Source organism: Serinus canaria, chromosome 2 (assembly GCF_022539315.1).
Source record: "Serinus canaria isolate serCan28SL12 chromosome 2, serCan2020, whole genome shotgun sequence".
Classification (NCBI taxonomy): Eukaryota; Metazoa; Chordata; class Aves; order Passeriformes; family Fringillidae; genus Serinus; species Serinus canaria.
Window position 1 is genome coordinate 55854914 of NC_066315.1, and position 26690 is coordinate 55881603.

At 36.5% G+C, this 26690-nt stretch overlaps 1 protein-coding gene across 2 annotated transcripts in view; it reads left to right on the plus strand.

Annotated features, from left to right (window-relative positions):
* Positions 1 to 26690, plus strand: part of FBXL2 (F-box and leucine rich repeat protein 2) — a 52509-nt gene that overhangs the window by 7681 nt on the left and 18138 nt on the right. The window contains exons 2-5 of one of the 2 annotated variants that reach the window (XM_030235815.2): positions 6172 to 6233; positions 21226 to 21280; positions 22724 to 22798; positions 25695 to 25789. In XM_030235815.2, coding sequence (XP_030091675.1) covers positions 6172 to 6233; positions 21226 to 21280; positions 22724 to 22798; positions 25695 to 25789 — 287 coding nt within the window. Of the gene's footprint in view, positions 1 to 6171; positions 6234 to 21225; positions 21281 to 22723; positions 22799 to 25694; positions 25790 to 26690 lie in introns of those variants that run through there. The other variant, XM_030235821.2, reaches the window with a different exon arrangement.

Genomic DNA, 26690 nt, shown 5'->3' on the forward strand with positions numbered 1-26690 from the left:
GTAAAATGTGAATGATGTGGTATGAATACCAGTGCTGGCAAAACAAGAATGATGGCTTTTCTGGAAGAGAATCAAGCAGCAAAGTGGGCAGTGTGGCCAGCTGCTTCTGCCTGGAAGGTTTTATTATGTTAAACAGCACTTATTCTGGGGAAATTTTAAAAGCATTATGGCCCTTATAAGCAGCCTTAGGTCATTGGGAAACATTAAGGAAAAATAGAGAGATGTGCTCAGTTGCATTTAATCTTCTCTGAAAGTGAGCCTTAACTCTTTAAGATGACCAGCAAAATAAGAACAGAAGCATTTGATGTGAGGTGTTGCTTTTGTTCAGTCAATTTGTCATCACAGCGTTAGAAGTGAAAATACCCCAAGGAAAGACCAGTGCAAAAGATCTAGGGGGTATCTGGCAGCCGGGAGGAAGCTGTAAGGCTACTGAAGACCATGCCCTAGGCTCTAGCAGTCTGTGTCCAAAGGGAAGGAAATGTTAGCCACCACAGCAGGCCAGGAGGGCTGAATTTTAAAATGCTCAAAGCCATAACCTGAGCCAGGGTAGGGTGAACAGCTGGAGCATAGGAACAAGAACCTGGAGGGCAGACAGTATCTGTTTGTTGAAGTAAAAGATTTTGCCAGTCTGTCTCTGCTGTAGACAAGCTTGGTTCAAGATGGGATTGCATTTCAAGGTTCATTTTGGTGTATTATAATTTTTATTGATTATACAGAAAGCTTTACCATGGGTTCCAGTTTAGCAGCAGTCCTGTGTCATCAGCTGTTGTGTCTTCAGTATCACTTACTTCAGTTCTGTTGGCAATGTATATCCTGTCTAACGCTCCTTTTGTTGCCTGGATACGTTTTGCCACTTGCATGGTGTTAAATGGTTCTGCCTGTCTGATGCATTGATTGCACATTTCTGGAGGAAGCCCTAGCTAGCAGCAATTCCCTGAGCATTGGAGAATTTTATACACTTATGCTAGACTGCAACATGGGATAATCTGAAATTTATGGTAAAGGAAGGTTGTTTTGCCTCTTCTTCCTCCTCCATTTTTATGGTGTATTTAAACAGAGAGCTTTTTAGGATGCTGTTCATTACTTTAGTTTGCTTCTGACCTGCTCCATGTAGCAAAACCAATTTGGTGGCTTTCCTACCACTATAGCACCAGGTGCTTTCAATACTATGGCAAAAAGAAAATTGCACAGGCAGCAATTAGGTGTCTCAGTAGAGGAGGAGAGATGTGCAGCAAGCTGCTGGGTTTTGTTTGGCAACAAAAATCTGCAAATCAAGGTACTGAATAAAACTTTAATTTTATTTTCTCAGGGTTTTCCTTTAGAATTTGGTTTTATCATGTCTATTAGTGCATGGATAATACTTAATAAAAATTGTTCTTTCCCGTGAAAACCTGAAAGACTTGATGCTTTATACATATGGCTGTATTTACAATTTAAATAGGATGTGTGCTCTGTCAGCCATAGAAGGGAAGGAAATATATGGTTTTAATTCCAGCCTATTGTCTCCTTTGGTGGAAATGACCCAATGTTGGGTTTTTTCCTGAACTGATAAATATTTCAGCCTTGTTTTCAGTCTAGATGTCTTTTGCTGATGCTCTTTAGAGTCTTTCACACTTCATCTTCCTCAAACCTACTCTTGCCCATAATTCCTTTAGCATGCTACTAAGCAAGGCTATTTTTGAGAGTCTGGGTTTTTAATAACTTTTGATTTGAGAAGTTGACAGGTTGAAAGTCCTTATCTACTCTGATTTCAGTGGAAATTAGATACATAAATATCTCAGTGGAACTGAGCCATAATGGATGAGCTGCTACCAAAACTGTTTCATCTGTTAAGAAAATAGTCCTCTTCAATAGAGGACTGAATGAGAACTGAAATTGCATGCTTTAAAAAAAAAAATATATATAAGGACTGTCACCAAAATTAGTAGTGTAACCTTATTTTGATCTTGAAATAACTCTATCAGAAAAGATTTCTTCATCTCATTAATTCTGGTGAAAGCAGGAGACCCTTATCACTAGCTGTTAGACCAGAAGAGATTAATGTGGTGCTTTCAATGGTGGCATGCTAAGTGTGGTGTACCAAGAAGTAATGTTCTAGGACTAGTGGCAATTAGTATGTTTAATAATATGGAAAGGGAATTCAAATGGTGAAGTTATCCTTTCTGGGTTTCACAGATTTACACAACGGGCGCTTTGTTTATATTATAAAGAAATTTTAAAAAATGTAGTTGCTAAAGAAGTTAAATGTAAGAAGCTATCAGGTAATTTTTAAAGAAAATACTGCCTTTTTAGCTCATAACCAATCTTCCAAAACTACAGTGAAGATATTACCAAGACAGATCAGTTAAGGAATGTAAGAAATGGCTCAAGATTCAAGAAACAAGGAATTACAGTTTTCTCTTGCGGATTTTGTTTTGTGTTATTTGTTCTTGCAATTCTTTTGGAATGTGGAGATCTTCTGTAACTCCTCTTATGTTTACAGGAAATTTGAAACTGGTTTTAGTGTAACATATATTACATATCTTCAATTGCATCCTTTTTCCTTGTGCACAGATTTGTCTGTTGTATTTGGGGATTTTGTACAGTTAAAACCATACTTTTGTAGAGTTTGAGATACCCAATCTTTAATGCAGTCAAACGTAATACAAAAGCAACGAGAGGAGAAATATTCTTTCTATGTTCAGGGTATTCTTAATTGTTATTCTGGATTACTTTGTACAGGTATTCTGAGGGCATGTTGATCTGTAAGTAAAGAAAAAAAAATATTTGGCAAGAATACTGTGATATTGTTACAGTGATCAGACATTTCCTTAACTGAATGGTTTTGGTGGATTTTTTTTTTTATGAATAGAAACAGAAAACTAGAGGTTATGTAATAAAAATTAAGTAAAAATAAAAAGAACAATACATGAATGTACTAGAGTTTTAGCTTCATTAATGGAAGTTTTAAATCATCAGAAACTGTTCAAACAATGGATATGTTGTCATTTGCACCTACTGTCTTCTTTCTCTGCTTGCATGCGTTTGAAATCATGTTACAAATGTTTATCTAGAAAATGGCTACTCCAGTTGTCCTGTGTTGGTTCTCTGCTAGGGGGGAAACTTATTGAGGGGCCTTTAAAGCCTCTCTTCTTCTGAGATGCAAATGCAATATGGCTCTAGAGCTTAATAAACTTTCACAGAGTAAAAGAGTACTATAAAGAGACACTTCCATTTTTCTTGGTGTGCTTATTCCATAACAATAATACATTAATATATGAGAACTGCTGCTAATACATACAAGAACACACAAAAGTTGCTGTTTGAGGGAAAACAGCTTTGAATGTGTTTGTGGCCTCATCTGTGGCTGGTGTAGCAGGGGTGGTACTTTGTGTGGCTGGGCAGGTCACATGCTTCTTGTAGTATGTAGTAAAAGCTGTGCTTTTTCCAGTTTGAACTGGGATTCCTAAATGAACTGTATTGATCAGATAAGCTGTCATATATTCAAAATAGTTTGCCCATCCAACTTTACCTTTAGAATATTCTTACATAAAGATTATAAGCTTTTTTCCTAAGAGTTGCTGGCTTGGTTGTAAGTTTAGCTTTTCAGCTTGGCCTCAGTGGGACAATACTTACTACTGTGCTGTGATTTGTAGCCAATTCACTTCTGTTGATGAATAGTTGAAAATACTATTTAACACAGAGAGCTGTAATGCATGCTTAGGTCTTTAGAGCAACTTGCCTCATACCGTACTAACTCAGATCCTGTGTTATCTTCACACAATGAGCATATATATATAAATGGGTGTGTGTGTATGCATATATATAAATGTCTTTATATATATATCTCCATGTTACTGTGTACTTGAGAATCTGTGGTGTAAAAAAATGAGGATGGTTAGATTTTTTTTATGCAGGCAAAGTGACAGCACATGTAAACTAGTAGCACTCTGCAAAGTAGGTTTATTTAAAAATATATGCTTATGCATATGTGTGTCTGCTAGGTGATGTCACTTTTGAGGCATTATCTGCAGCTATGGAATAATTTAAGTTAAAAGAGGATTTCTTGGTCTGTGATACTGAATGTTCAGATTCTCAACCACAATTAATGAGATTTAAGTTTACTTGTCTGTTTTGTCACAGACTTTGCATGCTCTCATGGAGGTGACATCCTTTTTTTGTGATTTATGTTCCTAACCTGCAATGCATAGGAATATTTCCTTACTTGACTCTTTAGTGATACTAACTTCTATGAGGATGGCATATATGCCCCTTTTTTCTGGATGAGTTCAGCTGTAAACACAATTAGGCATACAGTCTCTTCTTAAAAAAAAAATGAAAAATCCCAATATATGCTATTGTTTTCAGACCCCAAGCTGCAAATTTTGAGTAGCATATAATATAAAAATGGCACACATATGGATAATTCATAAACCTATGAGTTGTCAAAGTCAGAAGCAGTCAACCAGTTCTAAAAATGTCATTGATGTACATGGTATATTTCAGCCTAAAGGCTGAAAGTATCAGCAGCAATGGGTATTGGATATAAAACAACCAGAGCAAAGCTGAGCCTATGGTCAGCCATGTGGAAGTGCTTAAAGCCAACGCCTCTCCTCTGAAGGAGCTAGAATTGTCCTATTGCAATATGTGTTCATGGTTGTTTTATGCTTTGAATATCTGTAGTCCCCAGTCTCTGAATAAATGTGCTGCTCCAGTTGCTGGAAAAGGAAGCTTGATTAAGCTTGTCAGTCCTGTTGAAAGTTGACAGCTTTATTGTCTTTAGAGGTGTGGATAGCTGTGCACAGAGGTAGTGGGTAAAGAAATCTGTGTCAAAATTGAAACCAGTAGTATGCAGTTGAACTTGCAATCAGTCTAGGATGTACTGGATGAGAAAAAAGATTCTTGGCAGCAGCCAGAAGGAGGTTCAAGTTTTCAAATCTTACAATATTTTTGGGGGAGATATTTTCAGAATTCCCAGGTGTGTAATTTTTGCAGTCTCCCTTCCTTTATGAAGACAGAGCCAAGCTTAAATTTGGCTTTTTTTTTCCTCTTTCCTTGCTTTTATGGATCTTTTTTCTTTTTTCATTTTTTTAAACAAGAAGCAAAGCAAATAGTTTCCAAGTATTCAATGTGTGTGGACAGTAGGATGAACAACAATACCCTGATGTCAACAACAGCATATGCTTAATAAAGGCAGAAGATTTCTTCCAGTTGTTTTAAGTTTTGTGTGATTTTTCTTGTTTACCTTTTAGTGTTCAGAAAACTCATCTGTTTTGTATCCTTCTTCCTATTTTTTCTTTCTGGTATTGTGGACAGCAAATGAACTCCCTAAAGCTCTTCTCTTTGCACAGGAAATGATTGCTTGTGACTTTGACATCTTCCAGTCTTTGCCATGGTTCCTTAAATTCCATTTCACCTTCTGTTTTGTTTAGTGCTGTGTTCCTGTGGTAAAATTTCTCAAACTTAAATATTTAGACTAAGTTGTAAATCTGGTCAACATCTTTGTTTTAGTCTTTCTATTAAGCTGTTGACTATATAACTTTAGTATTACCTGCTTATTTCCTTGGCTGTTTTCTTTTAGTCTCTTTTTTTTTTCCCTTTTAGGCTATGTATTAATTATATAAAGATTGGGTGAGAGGTATTTTCAGTTTTTCTTGTAGCATTTCTTGACCTGCTTACTTTGCTTATATAGCAGTTGCTGCCCTATCTGTGACACTAAATTCCTTAAATGTGCAGATAGTTATGTTTTATCCATATTCACATGCCTGAGCCAAAATATTTGCACTGTAGACAGTGAAAGGAGGTACCTGAATAACTGGGAAGTGTCCAGGTTTTTTTTTGTAATGGGACAGTTTTAGGACTGTGCAGCCACTATGTGTTTGTATATGTCTTGTCTGAAGTTTCCCTACTGCTTGAAATACTTCTTTGTGCAGTGTAAGTGTGCTTGCTTCAGAATTATTAAGTTGCTCCACGATTTCTGTGTGGTTAAATTAGCACTAGGTAAGAGCAGGTGTATCTGGTCTTTGTTTTGTACATTGAAATTATTTTATAGTATTGACAACTAACGTGTTGGAAACTTGATATTAACAGTAATTGAAGAGAATTAAGCACCTAAGTAGAAGGTGAATAGCCTCTTCAAAAGTCGTTTTTCTTGTTGGTTTTTAAAATAGTGATTTTTCTTTCTTTTTCTAGGTTTTCTCAAATAATGATGAAGCCCTTATTAACAAAAAACTACCCAAAGAACTTCTGTTAAGGTAATTGTACATAACATATTAAGGAGTGAAAACCTGAGGATTGTACATGGTTTATGTGTCTTACAGGCTATCAAGTGCTATTCATTCTTTCTTAAATCCTCTTGAAATAAATAACACACCTGATTTAGTTCTTGGAATTCTTCACCTTGTTGCCTTGATTTGTTTTAATTTGTTCAAGTTATACTGTACCATGGAAGATGTAATTTAGTTGTGATTTTTGACTTGCATGTCAAAAAAAGAAGTGAAATAAAATGGCCATAAAACTTTGTGTACCAAGTAGCCAGCTCTTCCACATTCTCAATGTTTTATATCTGTCTGAAGAGCCTGATTCTCTAATGTAGTTCACACTCTTCATGCTATGAACTTTATTATAACAAAATAAAATACAGATTCAATGTCAGAGCTTCCAAAAAAGTCAGTTCTCTATCTAAATAATAAAGTGAAAAGCTCTATCACCATTACTGCCAGTCTGTGTTGTATAAGGTAGAACCAACAGAGGGATCTTTCTTATTGTAGTCATTGGGTTACTCATAAATTTTATCAGCTTGCTGGTGTGTGAGTAGATCATCTTTGCAAAAGGTACCTAGAAGACCAAGATCAGTAAGTTCAGCCCATGACTGGTGGAGTCTTCATGCTCTCACATGGTTGAAAGTTGATTTCAAGCATAGAATAAACCAACTGCCAAATGTGGAGGTATTGCTTGGTTGGATGTGGCCACTGCAGAGCTGGAACTGAACCAGGTCAGCAAGGTCTTCTGTTCCTACAGAGAGGATTTGTTACAGATTAATCCTTAAGGTGAATGAAAGAAAAAATGTTTGGTTATGATGGTGCAATTACAATTTTTAGTACTGGTGTTATTGAAATTGAAATAGCTGATGATTATTTTCTCAATATACTGAAGAGGTGTTTGGGTCAGCTTGTGTCTATGTCACTGCTTCAGTCTGATTTGAAGTGGAAGAGTGTCTCAATGGTATTTTGCATCTTGCGCGCAAAGAAAATGCTCCTAAGATCATTGTGACTATCACAGTGCTCTCTCAATGATATTAAAAAAGCAGTCTGTTGTTAAAGGAATTGAATTTTAAAAGGCTTTTCATTTTTGTTGAGATGTATTCCATGTGGTGGCAGACTGTAATTAGACTCTTGGAACTGTTTAGAAAATGTGATTAAAAGAGACAGTCACTGAAGGAGGCCCTGAACAGGAATTCTCATACCTTTTCCTTTGTTGAACTCGATGCCACACATGAACCACAAGATAAAAGTCTATGTAGGATGCTGCCTCCTTTGCTAAAAATCTGCAAGCACTTCTTTTCAAGCATTAGGACTCGCCAATATTTGTGGAAATTACTGTCCTTTTCACTGTTATGGATGCTAAGTATCTCATTTATGTAATTGACTATAATTTGTTTATATGGTTTAAGTAGTGCAAAGTATCATGCACTGAGATAGTAAGGATGTCTTTTGGAGCATCTTTCCTAACAGAGAGGCTGAGGGAGCTGGCCCTGTTCAGCATCAAGAAGAGATGACTGAGAGGAGCCCTCATCAATGTTTGTCTGTACCTGAAAGGAGGATGCCAAGAGGATGGAGCCAGGTGCTTCTCAGTGGTGCCTAGCAATAGAACAAGAAGCCATGGGCATAACCTGGGACACAGGAAGTTTCACTTGAATGTGAGGAAGAACTTCTTTACTGTGTGGGTGGCCATGCACTGGAACAGATTGCCCACAGGGATGGTTGAGTCTCCCTCAATGGGGATATTCAGGAACCATCTGGATGCAATCCTTTACCGTGTGCTCCAGGATGATCCTGCTTGAACAGGGAGGTTGGACTGCATGACCCTCTGTGTTTCCTTTTAACCTGACCCATTCTGTGATTCTCTGATTTTAAAGAATTCAGGAGGAATAAAATCCAAACAAATAAGTCCAAGTAATTAGACTCTACCACTGACTTAGCTGTTTGTTCTTATATTCAAGATAGCTTAGTACAAAGCAACTTGAGGCTTATCTTGGATTTGAGGAAGTGGCGCAGCTAATCCCTGCCACTACACTGTTACAGCAGTGTCTAAAGAAGCCTTTTGCACTGTTGAAAGGCTTAGTGGGGCTGGAACAAGAACATAAAATATCCCAGGCCAAGCGTACGCGGAACTGATTCAGCCAACCATCTATTTTTTGTGCACAAATGTCCTTTTTGCAATTGCATGGTGATTTACTAAAGTAGTGTTGCAGATGTAGCTAGAAGAGTTGATGATCTGAGAAACTGAACTGAGACTCTCAGCTTTGTCCATAAAGAACGTGATGATCCCATGGGTCTGCTCTGCCAGAGAGAAATAAAGTGCATATTTCATTATACCCACAAGACTGTCTGATCACCAGGGTTTTGAAATGGAATGGAAGAAGTGTGAGAGAGGTGCTCTGTAAATCTCCTTTTGAAATTGTACTGGTACAGGGACAAACTCACAAAGCAAATGGCAGAACATGTCAGAGAGAGGGATATGCATCTGGGTTCTCATCCCTGCAGGATGTAGATATCTAAGGAAGTTTCAGGGCACAGACCTGCCTGTCTAAAGCTTTATCAGTGGGGAATTTATTTTATGAGCAGCACCTAAAGGCTGTTCTAAGCATAAGCCTGAATGCCTTTTGACTCCTGAAACAGTATCTGTTCATGCTGCAACATGTTTTAAAATTGTCTTGCCCTATGGCAAGACAATGACAGGAGAGCTTAAATATTGCTGCACTGGGTGTAATTAATATTCTAATTATTTTTCCTTTATTAGCTATGCAGTCTGCCTTTTAATTAAAAGGAGAGTAAACCAGTTGCAGTGGAAACATTTTGCTCAGAGAGCTGGAATTGAACAGTAAATACCACTGAAAGTGTCATCAAATGTACTTAGTTTGCTTTTTGCTTGTATCAGATATGTATGAAAACTGTTAGCATTACAGCCCACTTTTAAAAAAACCCTACTGGACTTGTAGAAAAAATGTGATTAATGTCTTGTTACAAATACCTGGAAATTAAATGTAAACACCATTTCTTCTGTTTCCAGAATTGGTCTTGTTCTCATTTGCATGAGTATTTAAATTTATGTAATCTGGCTATAACAAGCAGTCAGTCCAATTTTTTCCTCTAAAATTGAAAAACTTTTTTCCTGATGGTAGACTTACAAAATAAAACCACTTTGAAATTTATTCATAGAATAGTGTTGCTATACTTGCATACTCTAAAGTTGAACAAAGTTATCCATTGGTCTTTTACTGCAGTTTATCATCGCTTTTAATATTATGATTGCAATTATTGCTATTACTAATGTAACAATCAGAATTATATTGGAAGGCTTTCAAGCCAGTGTCATGTCTGTTGCACATTTTCTGTGGAGTATCTACTATGCTTCTAAGTAAATGGTTGAGATCCCGAACTACTCAGGCACAAAATTCTTTTGAAAGGATAAGAAATAGGAGATTATTTGTTCTTTCTCAAGCAGACTCAGATAACTGGGCAGAGGAGGAAGAAGATATCTGATTAATATGGACAGTGGTGCTTTTGAAGAAGACCCTTGTTTGGAGGGGCAAGTTATACTTTGAGGTTGGTGGGATAGCTGGAGTGGAGAAAGGGAGGTATTTAATTTGTAACTTTTTCTGGTTTATGGAAATTCATTTTTATTTGTAGTATTGGAGTATATTTTTTACCTGTGAAAGAAATAGTCTGCTTCTAAAAAAATTTTTGTAGTATTCAGGCTAAAGGAAAAATTATCACCCCTGTGAGCTGTTGAAGTGCTATTAGTTTGCCAGTTGGCAAGGAATGCTTGTTCCCTTCTACTATTACATATTGCAAGGAGTAAAAGGTTGAATAAACGCTCATTTGTATGATGTTTAAGAATTGTGTGGTGGTATTATAAATTGTGCAATTTAAACAGTTTTTGGATGATTGTAGCTTTTTTCTTTTTTTTTTTTGTAAGCCTATGTGTTTATGAGAACGCATCAATTGAATATACAGGACATTCATTGTAGAATTGAATTGGTGTCTGAAATTCATAAACACTTATCTGTCATCAGAAGAATGAGAAATCAAGTCAGGCTAATACAAATTTTAATTGCTGGGGAAAAACTCTAAAACAATGGATTATTACAGTTACAATGTGCATTTGAAAATAAGTTGAAACTAAAAAAATGAAGTCTATGTAATTAATGTTAGAATGTCCTGATTTTTTTTTTACTTGATAAAAAGTAACAAAGCACTTCTGAAAAGGGAGATACAGCCAGTTCTTTTGGCATGTAGAAAGATGAGTAACATTTGTTAATTTGTATTTTACCTGCTAATGCTCTGTGAAAACTGTAAGTTTTTTTACAAAAGTAGTAAGCTTAAGGAACAGAGATATTTGTCGCTTTCAGCTGCTTAAACCATTTTCAGTTCCTTTCTGCCTACAAAGTACCAACTTCATAAATTGTACCACAAATATAGAAACTATTGTGAATTCTGTTGTAAACCATACTTTCTGACTGCATGTACTTAAGAGTAGATCTTAGCTATCAGTCTCAAAATTTGAGTGGTCAATCAGATTTAGAAGAGAATAAGTATTTGGGACTGAAATTAGGAGAGGAACCCAGGAGTGGCATTTCAGCAGCAGCTCTTTTTGTAAGCAATATTATGCAGCTTGAGAGTTGAAGTTTTCATGTAATGAAGTTTTGATAAAGTTTCTCATGCTAATAAAGTTTTCATGTTTCCATTCTTTGTTTTTATTACTGCGTGCTGCTTTTTGCTGAGCCTTTAATGTGTTCATTGTTGTAGAGAAAAAGTAAGCTTAAAACTGGTGAAGTGAAACATAGTAATTGATGTATTTGAAGTGATGCATTACCATCTGTGTGCTGAACTGGGGGGGAAATAGAAAAGAAATACAGCAAAGGATACAAAAAGAAATTGTCATAATGCCATGGGTATTTCTTAGCTAAGTCCTTGGATGGCCCACAATTGCTGTAAAGTTTGGCTGCTGTATCTTAGCATACAGAGTACTGACTAGTGAGTCAAAGAACTGAAAAATATAAAACTTTTGTCTGGACCAGTTCTTGGTTGGTAAGAATTTTGTAAGCAGAAAAACAATATATGTGTTTTGAAGGGGAAAGGAAAAAACAATCTGTCATCTCAGACATGATTCATTTTCCCCACTACAAGGATCTGTATAATTAAATAGGGAAATATTTCACCCTGAGTAGCTGAGACTGCTGTTTAGTGTTTGACAGTCTCAGGGAAACATTCCAGTTTTATAATGCACATGCAGTCTTTTATTTTGATTTTAGAGTGTTTTGCAAGTCTTCAAAGTCCTCTATAGTAGTCTGCCAAACAATTACAGTTAAACTGTTTAGAATTAGAAAGAACCAAATTGATACAAGTATGTAAACTATTCACAATTATAAACTGAAGTGATTATATTTCTTATGAAAGTAAGACTTCTTTTCTGTATATTTTCACAAGTCTATGGTTTTTGTAAAGCAAATTCTAATATTGCCTCATAACAAGTAATTTTCATTAAGTCTTTTAATTTAACATGCCTGAAGTACATCTGTCCAAAGAATTAGTGCAGAGCGGCTCTAATTCACACTATTCAATAGGGTGTGAGTATCCTTTAAGAATTTGCTAACTAGAAATGTGGAGACTAACACTGACAAGAAGGAAGCAGAAACAATGCAACAGATGACAGCAAGTCCTATGACTCCTGTGGAGTCATATATCACCATTTCCAGTGGTCCTTACCTCTGAAAAAGTGATCAGAAATTAAACTGAGTAAGTGATCTGAATGATCAGGCACAGGTCATGGATAAGATAAAACCTTTGGAAATTAGTTAAATATTTTGACCTTTAGCTAGAAAAACAACAGAATTATAATTATTTTAGGACTATAGAATATATGCAGGGTTCTTTCAGAATCCTTATGTGCTTTGGCAGTAATTAAAAAAATAATATCACCTTATCAATGCTATTTTTGTTATAACATGATTTATGTAATGTTACAATGTATGGTCATTTAGTTTCTCTGTGCCTTCAGACTTCAAGGTAGTGTATCTAACTTCAAATACACACAGACAATGCAGTAAGTTGCAATTTTCTTATTAATCAGCTTTTTAAAGAAAAGTTTCCTTTTATTCTGGAGAGGGATAGTGTTTTAAAACTTCCCAGTGACTTATCTCATGTTCAGGACAGAACTTGGGCTCTGCCTGAAGAAACTGAAGGTTGAATCAATGCTTGGTGGTCAGTATACCCCCTTCAGAATGTGGAGAAGGTCTCATGTTGACCTTTTTCTTACACTGCTACATGCATTGTTTTTCTGCTTATGAAATTCTTACCAAGATCAGTTCCAGATGCAAGTTTATATTTTTCAGTTCTTTGCTTCACCAGTCGGCACTTTGTATGCATTTTCTTCCTTCTTTGTATGAGATGCTAAACATTTGCAAATGATTATATGAACAATTCAGTTTGAAATTGGAGTAGGTAGCTGCCATCCTCTATTTAGTATTTTTAAGTGATTTGGTTTTGTTCACAAACAAGTGCCAGTGTAAGCTCAAAATGGAATGTTTTGGGCAGCGATATTTCAGATGGAATCCTTTAAAAATGTGAGTGAGAGGCTCGAAGAACAGATGCAGAAAATTGCACACTAGTGCTCCTGTATACTGTGTTAATGAGGAAGAGGAGGTATGGAAATGGAAGTGGAGTTTTATTGTGTCAAGGTGCTAAGTAAAATTTGTGAATTTTGAAAAGCAAGTATTTTCTTTAACATTTCTGCTTGGGGCTTCCTTATAAATGGAGTGCTTTAGCTGTACATGGTTCAAGTCAGAAGTATTATCTCTCAGTAAGAACTTGCTTGTGATAAAGGATTAGTCACACTGGAACAAAAAAAACAAAAGTAAATAAGTATTTGAAGGAAGAGTAACAGTTGGAAGGAATATAACAATGATTTACACTACCTTTAGAATTGTACTTTACCATTTATTTTGTTTCATTTTGTTTTTCTTTTATTTGCTATTCTGACTCTCTTTGGAATCTCATATTTAGTGAAGACTTAATTCGATGTAAGGCTTTATTTCCCTTGAAACTGGAGTTTATTTAAACTCAGTCTCTTCCTTCATTCATTCATTCATTATCAGAACTAATTGTTCAGAAGTATTAGTGATATAATCAAGTCTGCTTTTTATATGGAGGCAGAGGGGGAAATGTTCTTCCTCATTTCCATGTGAAAAGTGCCATCAAAGAACAAAAAGGCAGTCAAAAGATACTCTTACTTTCTAAAAACAAAAAAAAATATTCTTAAATATTGATGCTAGACAGTTTAAATAGAAAACCATACATAAAAATACTCAGACTTTTTGGTCTGTAATTCATGAAGTATTTATGGAAGAGGTGAACATTATTATCTGTGTTTTCATGATGCAAACACAGACATTAGGAAGATAAGTCTTTTGTTAAAGGTCATCCTCCAGGCCAGTAGCTGAGCTACAGGTTGGATCAGGTCTCCTGAATCCTACTCCAGCAACTAACCAAAGCGCATTATATCTGTGGTTTATGGAGTGTCCTTGAGCTGCATGTCACCAGTGTGTCATGTTATTTATCCACTTCCCTAGCTAGGCACTAATGTGCAGGGTAGATAGGGTGGATTTTTGGCTGTTTGGTGCCCAGATTATAATCCCTTCACTCATGAGAAAAAAGAGACTGTAAGATAGTTGGGATGCCCAGTGGGTTGTATTAGGACTGCAATTTAAACCACTGTGAACTAATCATTAGGCTGACTGCTTTTATTTAGTAAGATGTGTTATAGTTGCCAAATTTGTACTTCATAAAATCACTTCATAAAAATAAAATCTATATTAAAAATTATAGACTAGCTGAGGCTGGAAAATTAAACAGAACTTGCCCTTTTTGAATTTATCATTGGGCATTTTGTTTCAGATACTGAGAGTATCTGAAAAGGTTGCTGTTGTGTTGTTATACATAGCCGTACTTTACATATAAATAAAACTTATTTTCAAAGAATGAATAATAGGATCCACTTGTATTGCAAGTAACATGTAGACCATAAAAGGTTAGATGCTGTCCTTTCTAAAATGAATCCAGCAAAGCTCATTTCTGTTGCAATGGAAAATAGATGTCAGACATCCTGTAGTTAGCCTAGTATTTTGCAATTGCCAATACTTATGTCAATGTTCTGTAGTAATAAGTACTTTGGTGAAAGAAAAGGAGGTTTGGCTTGTAAAGAAGTGGGTTTTGCATTTGTTACTGAAAAACTTTCTATGGAGATCACCTGAGAAAAATCTGAGTTGTTTACAAGTGGAAACGGCAGAGTTAAATTACTGGAAAGTTTTGGAGCATGTAACAGAGTTCCTAGTTTAAGTGCTTTACTTTACAAAATAGCTCATCTGCAGTGAAAATGGGTTTGTTTTAATATTGACCTGCATTAGATGAGTCAATGGATGTGTGCTTTGTTGGTGTTCCTCAGCCTTTTGCTATTGAAACAGTGCTGACAGATAAGATACTTGTTTTTTTAATAGAAAATAGTAAATTCCTTAAGATTTAAATATGCCTCACAGTTTATCTTTCCAGGACAAGTGTTATATTGTGGGTTTTTTTTAATAAGGTACTACGGGATTTAGCTGCAAAGTTGGTGAAGTTCAGAAGTACACCAGCATTAACATTGCTAATTTAATCATATAGATATAAGCTTATTTATTTAATATTCATTAAAGATTCTGCTTTTCTGAATTATGGCTAAGAGTTATTTCTCTTACCTATATGTTTTCTAGCCTGCATATTTTTGTTCTAGTGTTTGTACACAGTGCTGGACTACACTTAACCATGAGATGCCTCATACCTCAGTAGGGTGTTTAGTAAAATGGAGGACAGATGGTGACGAGAAATCTCCCATGTATAAAGAATTGTACATATGGTTTCTATACACTAAGTATGACATTTTAGGAGAAATACAAGACAGTTTCTGTGGTGGTTATCAGACTTCGCCACTGTGTGTGTTCAGACACAATTAGTGTTTACAAATAGTGAACTAAGAGTGTCTGATGCCCATTTCCACTGTTGCTTGGTGTCATGGTTTGAGCCTGGCACAATGTCGGTGCCCCCATGAAAATACATTCTCCCTGGTGTCTGCTGTGAGATGTCATCAGAAATAGAGCAAAGCAGGCTCCAGCTTAGAATAAAAGGGAAAAAAACTTTATTACCTACAACTATATGTAAAAAGAAACACACAGAAATCAGAATGAAAACCTTCCAAACATTCCTCCTCCTCCCCCCACCAGATTTCCAACACATCACAGTAAGACAAAACCTTGTCTTTTCAATTTAATTACCACCCCTCAGATCACTAACTCTCAGTCCAGCACCACCCTTCAGATAATCAATTCTCAGTTCATCAAGAAGAGAGGAGTCCCTCTTGCACCATGGGCTTCCCCAGGAAGCACAGTTGAGACCTCTTGTGTTTCCATGTCACACGTGGCAGCGCCCAGAGAACATTTGCCATCGTGACATCTTCCTTCTATGTCCAGTGCTCTCACCACTGTGCATGGACCAGAGCTGCTTCTAGGGTTTTCCTTTTAAGGGTGCTTTGCCCAGTTTCCTTTTAAGGGTGCTGTGCTCCAAAAAGAGCACAATGTCTCACTTTTGGGACACCTGTCCCCCCCAGATTTCACCCCCTGGTGCTGAGGGGTCTCAAGAACAGAGATCTTCTCCACTGAAGATCGAGGGCACCATCACCCTCCTCACCCGTCGTCTCTGTTCATGCACTCTTTCACATCACGTCACCTCACTTTCTTGGCTCCAGCCATTGCCTCCCCCTAAATGCAGTCTCTGTGTCACAGGAAAAATGGTTCTGTCCATGGCTATACAAGAAAAGTCCAGCCAAAGGCCACTCCATCACCTCCTCCCACCTAGGATTCTTCTCAACTTCTCTCAGACATCTTTCACTTGCAAAAACTTGCATCACACTTGCCCATTTCCTGCTATTCCATCTCTGTCTCTCTCCTCATTCAGCTCCAGGAGGATCAGCATTTGTAAGGTTTCCATCATCCAAGAAATGGGTTAAAATCTCAGGCTCTGCCTGTCAGAACTCCCACAGCTGCCCTGCCGGGCACCTTCTCACTACCCCCCTTTTCAAGGTGGCACAAGCTCTCTCTCTCTCTCTCTCTCTCCGGGGCTGCCCAATGTCTCTCAGGTTCCTCCACCCGGGCAGGGGAGGTCTGATCTCTTTCAGGGATGGAACACAAGGGAGCTTCCCCCTGAGAGTTCTCAGCTTTTAACGCCCGTGTGTTCTCAGAGGCATATCCATGTCCTCAGTGGCCACACCAGGTGCCAATATTCAAATCTGAGCACCTATTGGATTGACCACAGCATCCCAAAAACTCACTTCCTCTCAAACCAGGACACTTGGGCGTGCATGGAGAAAATGCTGAGAAAAAACTACTAAAAAAAGAAAATCAAAGCTGTGAAAGCTGTACTTTGTCTCCTATTTTTCCATGCATGTAGACTTTACTCTTCCGTATTGCATGTGAAGGACTTTAATGCGAACAGATTTGCTATGCAAGGAATTCTACAAGTCACTAAGAAATCCATAGTCTAAAGTAGGAAAGACATAACAGATTTGTTGTGTGCATGTTTTGTAACAACTGGACAGTGTGGCATAGTTGAAAAGATCTTCTAAGCAAGTTATCTAGTTGATGTGGTGTCTTCACTGAGACATTTCTCATCCTGGTTACTTTGGTTTTCATTTAGATAAAGTTTGTTATCATCCTTGTGTGCAAAGCCACTATAAATTTAAACAGCATGAAAACCAAAAGTTCTGGTGTGGAATTCCATTCATAAGTCAGTTGTAAACAAACCCAATCTTAGGGTTTTAGTGAAGCTTTTTAGAAATTACCAGGTGTCATACCAAATTCTGGGGGTAAGGCCAGAATTTCTAGGAAGTAAAGTGTCTGTGTGTGGTGCTCACTGCATGCATCTCATGATCCATTTTTTATCAAGCCTTATGGCATTGTATCAAAATACCTACAATGAGTACTTGCTGGGGTATTACTTCAAAAGCTTATTCTTCATGTGATCAAATCTGGAAGGGCCTTACAAAAGCAACAGAGAAGCAGTTTGACTCTTGCACAAATTGATTTCTCCCTCTGTAGGAGGTACACTGTTCAGTGTTGGGGTTTTGAGAAATAGCTTGTTTCTTTCTGTTGCCCCTTAGGGAAGGAAACAATGTTAGGAGTCAGCTGTCTCTGTGTTTGGAAAGACATTGGGCAATCTATTTATAGCACAAGAGAATAAAAAAGCACATGTGGAAATACATGGGAAGATGCTGGAGACTAGATAACCACTTCCTGTCAGCAGAACCATATAAATTGCAGTGAAAGTATCTCAAAAAGACAACCTAGAAGGTCTGTGGCCCTCTTATGCTGGATTTTGGTGAGTCTTGGGTATCAAGCAAATTCCAGAGTAGAAGAATATGAATCCCAGCTGCAGCACTTTTAAGCAGGCAAGAAATGGGTGAGATTCTGTAAGAATCTGATGCTGTGTCAAAAAGGCTGTTACGATGGCCTGAAATGGCTTTCAAAATGGTGGTGATGAAATCATACTTCATGTCTGTGTACAGCCTTGCTGATACTAATTAATTTTTTAATGCTCCATATGCTTCTGATGTCTACATTTGAAGAAACATACTGGAAAAGTAATGGGCAGAGAAAAAGAGATTTAAAGAACTGAAGTAAAACAACTGTTAAAATAGGAATTAAAGATGACATGATAAGTGGCTTTTTAACTTGGTGAGGATAAAGTATGAACTGCTAAAGCCCTCTTTAATTTGGTGAAGAAAAGTAGAAAACAGCATAGAGCTGAAAGTCAGACATTCACCTTGGAAATAAGGGAAACATTTTGACAGAGTGATTAACCAGTGGAACAAACTACCAGAGAAGGTGATGATTTTCCATGTCTTGAAGGCTTTCAAATAAAGAATAGATCCTTTTCTCTAAGTCAGGCTTTAGCCAAATGCTAGTTTGCCATGAGGGAGTTGAGGAACTCTGAGCTTGTACAACTCTTTGTGCCTTTGGCATGAAACTGACGTGTGCTGTAGGGACTGTTAACATTGAAAGGTCTCCAAGGCCAAACTCATGAGGCATGTGTCCAGAGTGGTGTGTGCCTAGGGATGAAAAGGCTTGAAGGACTACCAAGTGTTGGTAAGTGTATTTTCCTTCTTGAGCTCCATACAGCCTTACTGTGGAGAATGGAATAGCCTGGGACACTAGAACTCAGAACAGATGATCTTAAACGTTACTGTGAATGTATTAACTTAATTTCCATTTCCTTGTGTTAATACATGCCAAAGACTGAAGTGGAAATGAATCCTGCTGCTGGCTGCTTCCACCCATGTAGTTGTGGTCATAGAGGACAGAAATGCTATACAACCAGCAGCTGCCCTGCTTGGTAGTTTTTTCCACTTTTTAAAATTGCAAGTGCCTGCTGATGGTCCTTCACCCAAATGCCAGACAATGTCACTGTCTGTTCCCATCTCATTTTGTTGGTTGCATTTAAAGTCTTTAAAGACTCTGAAGTCTTTTAAAGACTTGAAATGACTTTAAACCTCAGAGTCTTGTGCCTTCTTGTCTAGTTTTCCTGACTGGTAAGGATTTGCTAGTAATTCTGTGGGACTGCAAGGAGACAAGACAGTGTTTGTTAGTGGTACACATGAAAGACTGTATTATAGAGGGTAAATAAATCGAAAAGCATGGAAAAAAGTGTTTTCAAGCACATATGCAAGATGCCTCTTTGGAATTATAAAGGTACTTACTGGCATCTCTTGCCTATTGTACTGTGTAAGTGAAGGATAATAATTAATTGTGCTTTTGATTGCTGGTAATGCATCTTAATGTTGTTAACTGTTTTCATGTGAACAGCTTGGGCTGCCTTCCAGGAAAGGTTCTTCTCTGTAACAAAAAAAACCCCTAAAAGCATCACAAATGTTTACACTTGCTAAAATATTTCTTCTCTTAATATAGAATAGCCACTTTCAGTTTTTAACTTCTTGAAAAGTCACTTCATACAGAATGAAGCAAAAATAAATACATCTGTTCTCCATTTGGTTTTAGTTTAACTTTTTTTTTTAGCAGAAATCCTGCATCAGCGTTAAACTCTTAACAGCAATAAACAATGAAACATGAAGATAGACTGTCAGACAACTCAAGAGGGGTGGAGGTGTATAAAATACCCTTTCCTCAAGATCTTACAGTTTCCTCTGTTGTTTCTTATTTCGGTAGAACTGGATACCTCACTTCTAAAGCATGTCACATTCTTATTTAGGCAAGAGTATTGTGTCACAAGTTCTTTCATTGTGCAAATAACATGGAAATCTGTCTTTTGTGCTTCTGTAAATCTGAGATAACCCTCAGGTTCCACTCTCACAGTGGTTCTATAAGGAAGCTTCTGCAAGCTGGGAAGCTTTTGCAGCTCTCTCTTGTTGTAATCTCCACAACCTCATCTGCTGACATTTCCCTCATGGTGGGGAGAAAGGTGATGTCAGAAGAGGGTTTCTGGTGAGTTGCTGGTATTTATGCTGCTCTTAAAAGAGAGAGAACACTTTTCAGTGTTTATCTGAACAGTCCAGCAATTTTCTGAGCACATTAGTGCATTCAATGCCGCTAAGTTTCCTGAAGTGGACAGGCCTCAGAAAGGATGTTCAAATGTCAAAATACATGCTATCAAAATAAATGTCATTGACAGGATTTTATAAACTGTTTCATAGCTTCTGAAAACATCTTTCCTTCTGTTTGCTTGGCTTTTAGTTTTTTTGAGAAAGTATATTACTCTATGGTAAAAAAGAGAAGGAAAAAAGTTTCTAGGTGTCAAATGAAATATTGGAAGACTACTATCTTAAGTTATCGTAATAAAGGTCCAGAAGTTTGTTCTGTTTAAGAAGTACTTTCATTACATTTTTTGCTCTTACCACAGCTAAAACAGTGCTTAAGATGTAGGCATCCATTTTGAGCTCTAGCTTCAGGTTTTCATTTGAAAAACAGTAACCAGAATGTTATGTGATTAAATTCAACATCTCTTACTGGTTGTTTGCTTCTCGGTGTTATTATCTAACTATAATATGAAATTGTTCTTATTACTGTTCATGATTTTGATGACTGAAAAAGTTCCTTGGCAATCAGATAGCAGTTTATCAGTGAATTACAGGATCATCTTTCATATATTTCATAGCTTTCATTCTATGTAATAGAAAATTATTTTTAATAGGATCTATATTTTATGCTTAAGCTAATGATTTCTTTTTCACTGAGAACATACTCTGAACTAATTTAGTTGGTGTTTGGACATGGTATTTAGCAAAATTCATTTTGACAGTGAAAAATTTCTTTCTGTAAACTATTAAGAGCTGACAACCTCGGAAAACTGGTTCCATGATCAGAATAGTAAATCTGAATTTTCAGCTGTAGTTGTTTCTTGTAGAGTAAATTTTTTAAAAAGATACTATGTTAGACTTGTTAGTCACTGTGAAACACTTTCAAAAATTTGGATCATTGTCCCTTGTATTAATTACTTAGATTCTTGAACTTGGATTTATCTATGTGTTATCTATTTCTTACTCTTCACCAACCTCTGAAATCTTCATCAGTATTTGTGTACGTTATTTCTTTAATTGTAGCACAATTAAAGGAATATAAGCTAGTTTCTCTGAATTAAGAAGAAAAAATGATCTGTTATAGTAGGAATAGGGAACAGAAAATAGATTTTCAGAAGCAGCACCTGCTGGGTTCTCATATGTTGGTGTTGACTGTCTTTAGATGATAGCTATGATATTATCCTGTAAGTCTCAATAACCAAAAAAAATTTGGTAAAACACTCATACAGCATTTAACCTGTTTTTTTTGTAACTGGTGTCTTTCTGTAGAACTACAGAAACGTGAATACATGCAGTAGTTGGAATTTATAATTAAACGTTTTAATTATACTTGTTTTCCTTTCTTTCTAGAATATTTTCTTTCTTGGACATAGTTACTTTGTGTCGCTGTGCACAAGTTTCTAAGGTATGTATTTCTCCTGGGGTTTTTTATTGTTCCCTATGCTGTTCTCTTAATTACATCCAAATAATGGGATTCATTGCAATCTGCTTCCTGTTAAAAAAAAAAAAGTTTTCTCAGTCTCTTAGTTTATTTAAGCAAATGAGCAGGGGTCCCAATTTTGTATGTAGATGTGGGCTTAGTTGCTGTGTACAGGAGTTCTGTCTAAAGGCTGTGGAAAAGATATCCAGTCTTGTTTGCTCTGTATCTGGAGAAGGGATTAAGCACAGTTTGGCATTATGGCATTTGCTTTTTATAAAGCATGTGGCTGTATAATACTATTTTTCAGGTGTAATTGCTGCTTAAAATTCCATGTAGTTTGGTTAATGTGCACCATGTGTCTAAGAAGTAGATCCATCATTTTCTTGCCAAGTACAAAAGTAGATTGATGTTAAGTAGATGGACTGCTAGTGGAGGAAAAAGGTACACACAAGATATTTGTGAAGACATGCTAAGTTTTTATGTTTAGCTTGTCTTCATTTTTTCTTCTTGAAATAAAATGAATAATACTCCATTTCTACATCAGCTGCACACAATGAACTGTATTATTATACAACATAAATGAATTTCATTTCATATTTTTCTTCCTTCTCTTACAGTTGGGTTTGGTTTGGGATTTAATTGGTTGGTTGTTTTAATGTATAATTGTGTAATGATTTCATTCTTTACCCATATCACCTTACCCTGCAAATTCAGTAAGTCTTGTGAGTCAGGTAACATCAGGTTTCATCTAAAACCTACAAAACTGCATAAGAAAACCAAAGTGGTTGAATAAATTGTATATTTCTCTGAAAACTTGTCAGTTGGATGTGGTATTCTTTTTTCTCTCTTTTTCTGCATATATCTGTGTTTCTCTGGCTTCTTAATTTTGCTTTTCTTTGAACAGCTATTGCTTTGACAGTGAAGGACAAGCTCTCAAAGATGTACATGTAACTTAGCAGATGGAAAGGAAAGGCCTGGTCCTAATAGTGGAAAGTCAGCAGTTTTCTGAAAGGTTTCTGTTTTCTCAGAATAGTAACTAGTGAGGTTGAGGAACTGTGGTTTTATTGAGAGGAATCTCATCTGCAGCTACTTTTTTTCCAGTTAGATGTAGCAAAAGTAACTAGAAAACTTTACAAAAGCTTTTTAAGAATGGAGGATTAAATCTTTCTGTGTATGTGCTTTACATTTAATATTTTGCTTTTTCATATGTTTTGTAGCCACAAGTTAACCTTTGAAGTGTAATCCGTTTAGGACATTTGAGATTAATTTCTGCAAATTCTATGTTTTTAGCTATGTATGAGTACTAATATCTACAATTTCTTTTTTTTTTTTTCATGCTGCCTGAAATTGTCAAGTTTGTAATTGCATTTCTGAGAGGAAAATGAAGGGAGCTGGCAGTAATGAATAAACTGTATTTGTTTTCTGTAGGCATGGAATGTTTTAGCTCTGGACGGAAGCAATTGGCAAAGAATAGACCTCTTTAACTTCCAAACGGATATAGAGGTTAGTGTCTTTTTCATTTAAGGGCTTTTTTTATTCCTATGGAGATGTTTAAGGGCATAGCCCAGTTTGAGTGCCCCTCATGCCATGCTTGTTTTCACACATTTTAAAGACTAAGTTCACAAAAATAGTACTGTAAAGCAGCAAATGAAAAAAAACTCTGTATTTGCCTTTTTTTTTTCCTGGATGTATGTTTCAGTTTTGGTTGCCAGCTGTGTATCAGATTATTTTTATATATCATATAGATATAAGGCTCTAGAAATTGAAGCCTGCTCATTTCCAGAAAGGAAAGGTGTAAACAGTGCCTCTGGATGGAGTGAGATTCTTGGAATTGCTTTTACAGTCTAGAGGATGGTTTTGCTAGTCCCAAATCCTTCTGTGAGGGGGCCATCTAGTGCTGGAAGCTCACTGGACACTTGGCTACAGCATTTGGAGATAGAAGCATTAAAATGCTGGACAACTTTTCCTACTGCTGGGTTGCCTAGATTTGATTTGTGTGTATCTGATTAACATTTTATGACCATTTATTTCATTTCCATTTAAACCTTGTGTGAAGTGCAGGTAAAAAGTCCTTTCCAGTGTATAGTGAAAGGTTTAAGGGCAGACTTGTCTTCTGCAAGAAAAACGTGTCTGCATTAATGCCATCATAGATGTGCATAACAAAATAAAATATGACATCTGAAAACGAAGAAAAAATTAGTGGGGAACCACAATTCCTTGATTCAGTCTGAACTGGTTTATTATTTGTTGAGACAAACTAAATGTAGACTACAATAATAGATTTGCTTCTGTATTTTATGTTTTAGCTTCTTAGTTGCATGAATAAAATCCAGATGTGTTTCATTTGCTGCATTTTGCTAACCATAGTACAAACTGTTCCTAAAGCTTTGCAGTAACATAGAAGGTAAATTTTTTTCACCATTCTTTTGAAACTTTATTGCCAACTCCTGTGCTCTACTTACCTTAAACAAGAGAATCTTACAGAGGTAGGAGAAAGATTTTTGGCATCTGACTCAATCTAAATGTGTCAAAGAAGATTTGGAGTTTTAATGTCATGCTTTCAGTTGCCCTTAATCTTGTGTTCCTCATTTGCTAAGAAATAAAGTTAAACCCCGCAGGTCTGCAGTCCTTCCTGTTGATAGGCCTTTTCTGTGTTTGCAGTCATTCTGGTATTTAGAAATACAGAATTGTATTTTCAAGCTTTCAATATTTTTATAATATTTTTTACCTAGTGATGTTGCCCTCTGAGATGCTGAGGTATTTGTAACATGGGATTCACGAGAAGGAGTGAAACTAATTTATGATCTTCTATTGCTATAAAAAGCTGTTGTGGTTTGGAGCAATTCAGTTACTTCAGTATATTTAAGTACATTTGTAATACATACCTCTTTAATTTACTCATAAAAGTGTGTTCAGCAAGAAATTATTTCACAAATCAGTTCTTCAACAAAAGAATTTCACATTTGGTGTCTAAGACCTCTTTTTAGCTGTTTTAGTATCATATCTTTTTGTCTGTGAATTTAGGACAGGTAAAAGCTCCCAACTAGATTTGGCAACTTTGTGCTCAGTTGGACATTGTGCTGTTTGGTGATTTTTCAGTCACTACTTGATCTAAGAATATCAAATTATGAAAAATTAGGTTTTGTGAAATTTTCTTTGTTTATGACTTTACATGGTAGAGAATAAGGTGGGGGGGAGGGAACCCTATAAAAAGGGTTTGTTTTATATCGAAAATGTGTGATCTTGAATTTAAACATACCTTAGGATTTCTTGGTATGTGGAGCCAATTGTAAGCTGAGGTAGGTTGAAAAACTAGTTTTTTGAGTGAGAAATATTCAAACAGCCAAATGCATTTGAATGCAGAAAAGTTGTTTTCTTTAGTGTGCTGTTTTTTTGGGAGGTTTTATCTGATTAAAGAAATAAATGAGTTTCAGAAAACTTATCTCATTATTTGTTTGCATTTTCTTTGAATAATTCTTTAGGATTTGGCTTTTTTCTGCAATGTAAATTTAACTTGCATTATATGTTATTCATTGAAGAATTTATCCTTATAGTAAAGGTATTTGGCCTTTGCTGAGAAATAATACTGATTAATTGAAAAGCTTAAAAAAAATTAAATTAGTTTTTCAGTTTGTTTTGGTGTAAATTCTTTGGAGTGATAAGATAAGCAATGTTGCTTATGGACCAAGAAACAAGCTCTGATAAGAAAATATTTTCCCATAGTGATGGCCAGGACATTAGTATTAGAGAAGGACAATAAAATGTAACAACATGACAATAAAAAATCCACTGGCCTGTAATTCTACACAAATTTCTTCTTTCAAAAAATAAAGGGAGAGTTAAAAATGCACAGTGCTGTTAGGTGTTAGTCCTGTTGTTGCTGCTCCCACCAAGGTGTTTGGCACCATTCAGTTGCAAGCATCCCTAGCAGGAGCTGTAAAACAGGGACTTACTGGAGGCTGTTGTGATGGACTGGCCTAAGCAGGTCTCTGTGGGCAATTTAAACTTAGGTGCTGTAAGAGTGGCTGGGACCCTTGAGGAGTGGCCAAGCCTCCCATTCCACCTCTGGGGCAGTTCCCTATCCATCTGACAAAAATTGAAGATCATTTTAGTAGTCTTAATGGGGAGGGTGTGCTGTGACAAAAAGTTAAGCTGTGTGTGATCGAGTGAAAAAAAGGAGGAGAGAATTAAAGATTGAATTGAACAGTACCTAAGTGTGAGTGGAGATTCCCAACAGGTAACTGTTCTTTCTTAAAACAGAAAAAGAAATTCAAAGAGTTACAGTTCTTAGTATAGTGGGGTGTAGCTGGGGCTAGTCTTAACTCCTGGGATTTTTAATTTGGTTAGAATATTGTGTCAGAATAAAACTCAGCTAAATCTTCCTTTTATTTGGTTTAAGGGTCGTGTTGTGGAAAATATATCAAAAAGGTGTGGTGGGTTCCTGAGACAGCTTAGTCTGAGAGGATGTCTTGGTGTTGGAGACTCCTCTTTGAAGTAAGTAAAATCTTTGATGGAGACATCACTTGTTTCCTAATGTGTGCACCAACTGCAATTAGATTACTGTTATGTCTGTTTGTATTTCTGACTCCTGACTGATGAGCAAAGTGGGATACTTAGGTAAGTACTAAATACCTTAGTATTGATTGACTAAATGAGACATCAGTTTGAGATCAAAATATAGCTTCTGTTATTTTCTAGTAATGAACTAAGAAATGAAAGCCTGTGCTTTTCAGAAGCATGCCTTTTTCTTTCATTAGTATTATGTTGATATTTCTTCATTTTCAAGTGGTTAAAATGTTTTCAGACTGTACTCTGTCTTCCTTCAATAGTCAGAGTATCAAGATTAGTGGTCATTTTATTGTTCATCATTTAGTCTGGACAAGAGGTGACCCTAGAAATAGGAGGAAGGATAAAGACTGGTACTTACATTGAGTGCCTTCAAAATCAGGAAAGATCTGGAATTTTTTTCTTGGTCAAAATAAGAACAGACAGGTGGCAAGAACATCCTGGGAGGATCTAGAGAGGACAATGACCCTTCTTTTACACTGGATATGAACACAACTGAGCAGTTTGTTCCCAGAACAATGTTTGAATCCATATAAGCTTTTTCCAATGCAAACCGTTTAGCCAGGTTCTTCTGGATATATCTGTGAGTATTTAAACCCTAAGATCCTGCCTCCAGCTTAAGGTGGAGCACCACAGGTGCTTTAGGGCTCAAAGAACATTTGGAGGAAATCTTGGGGTCTGGCTTTTTGCAGTTATGCTTTCCTCCTCTCTGCCTGGAGCCTGGGCTGGATGGTGTTCAATCTCAAGTACTGCAGCCATTCTCAGGTGGAAAATATAAGCACAAAGATTTTGTTACCAGTGGGCATTAAGCTAGTGTCCTGTGACTTTT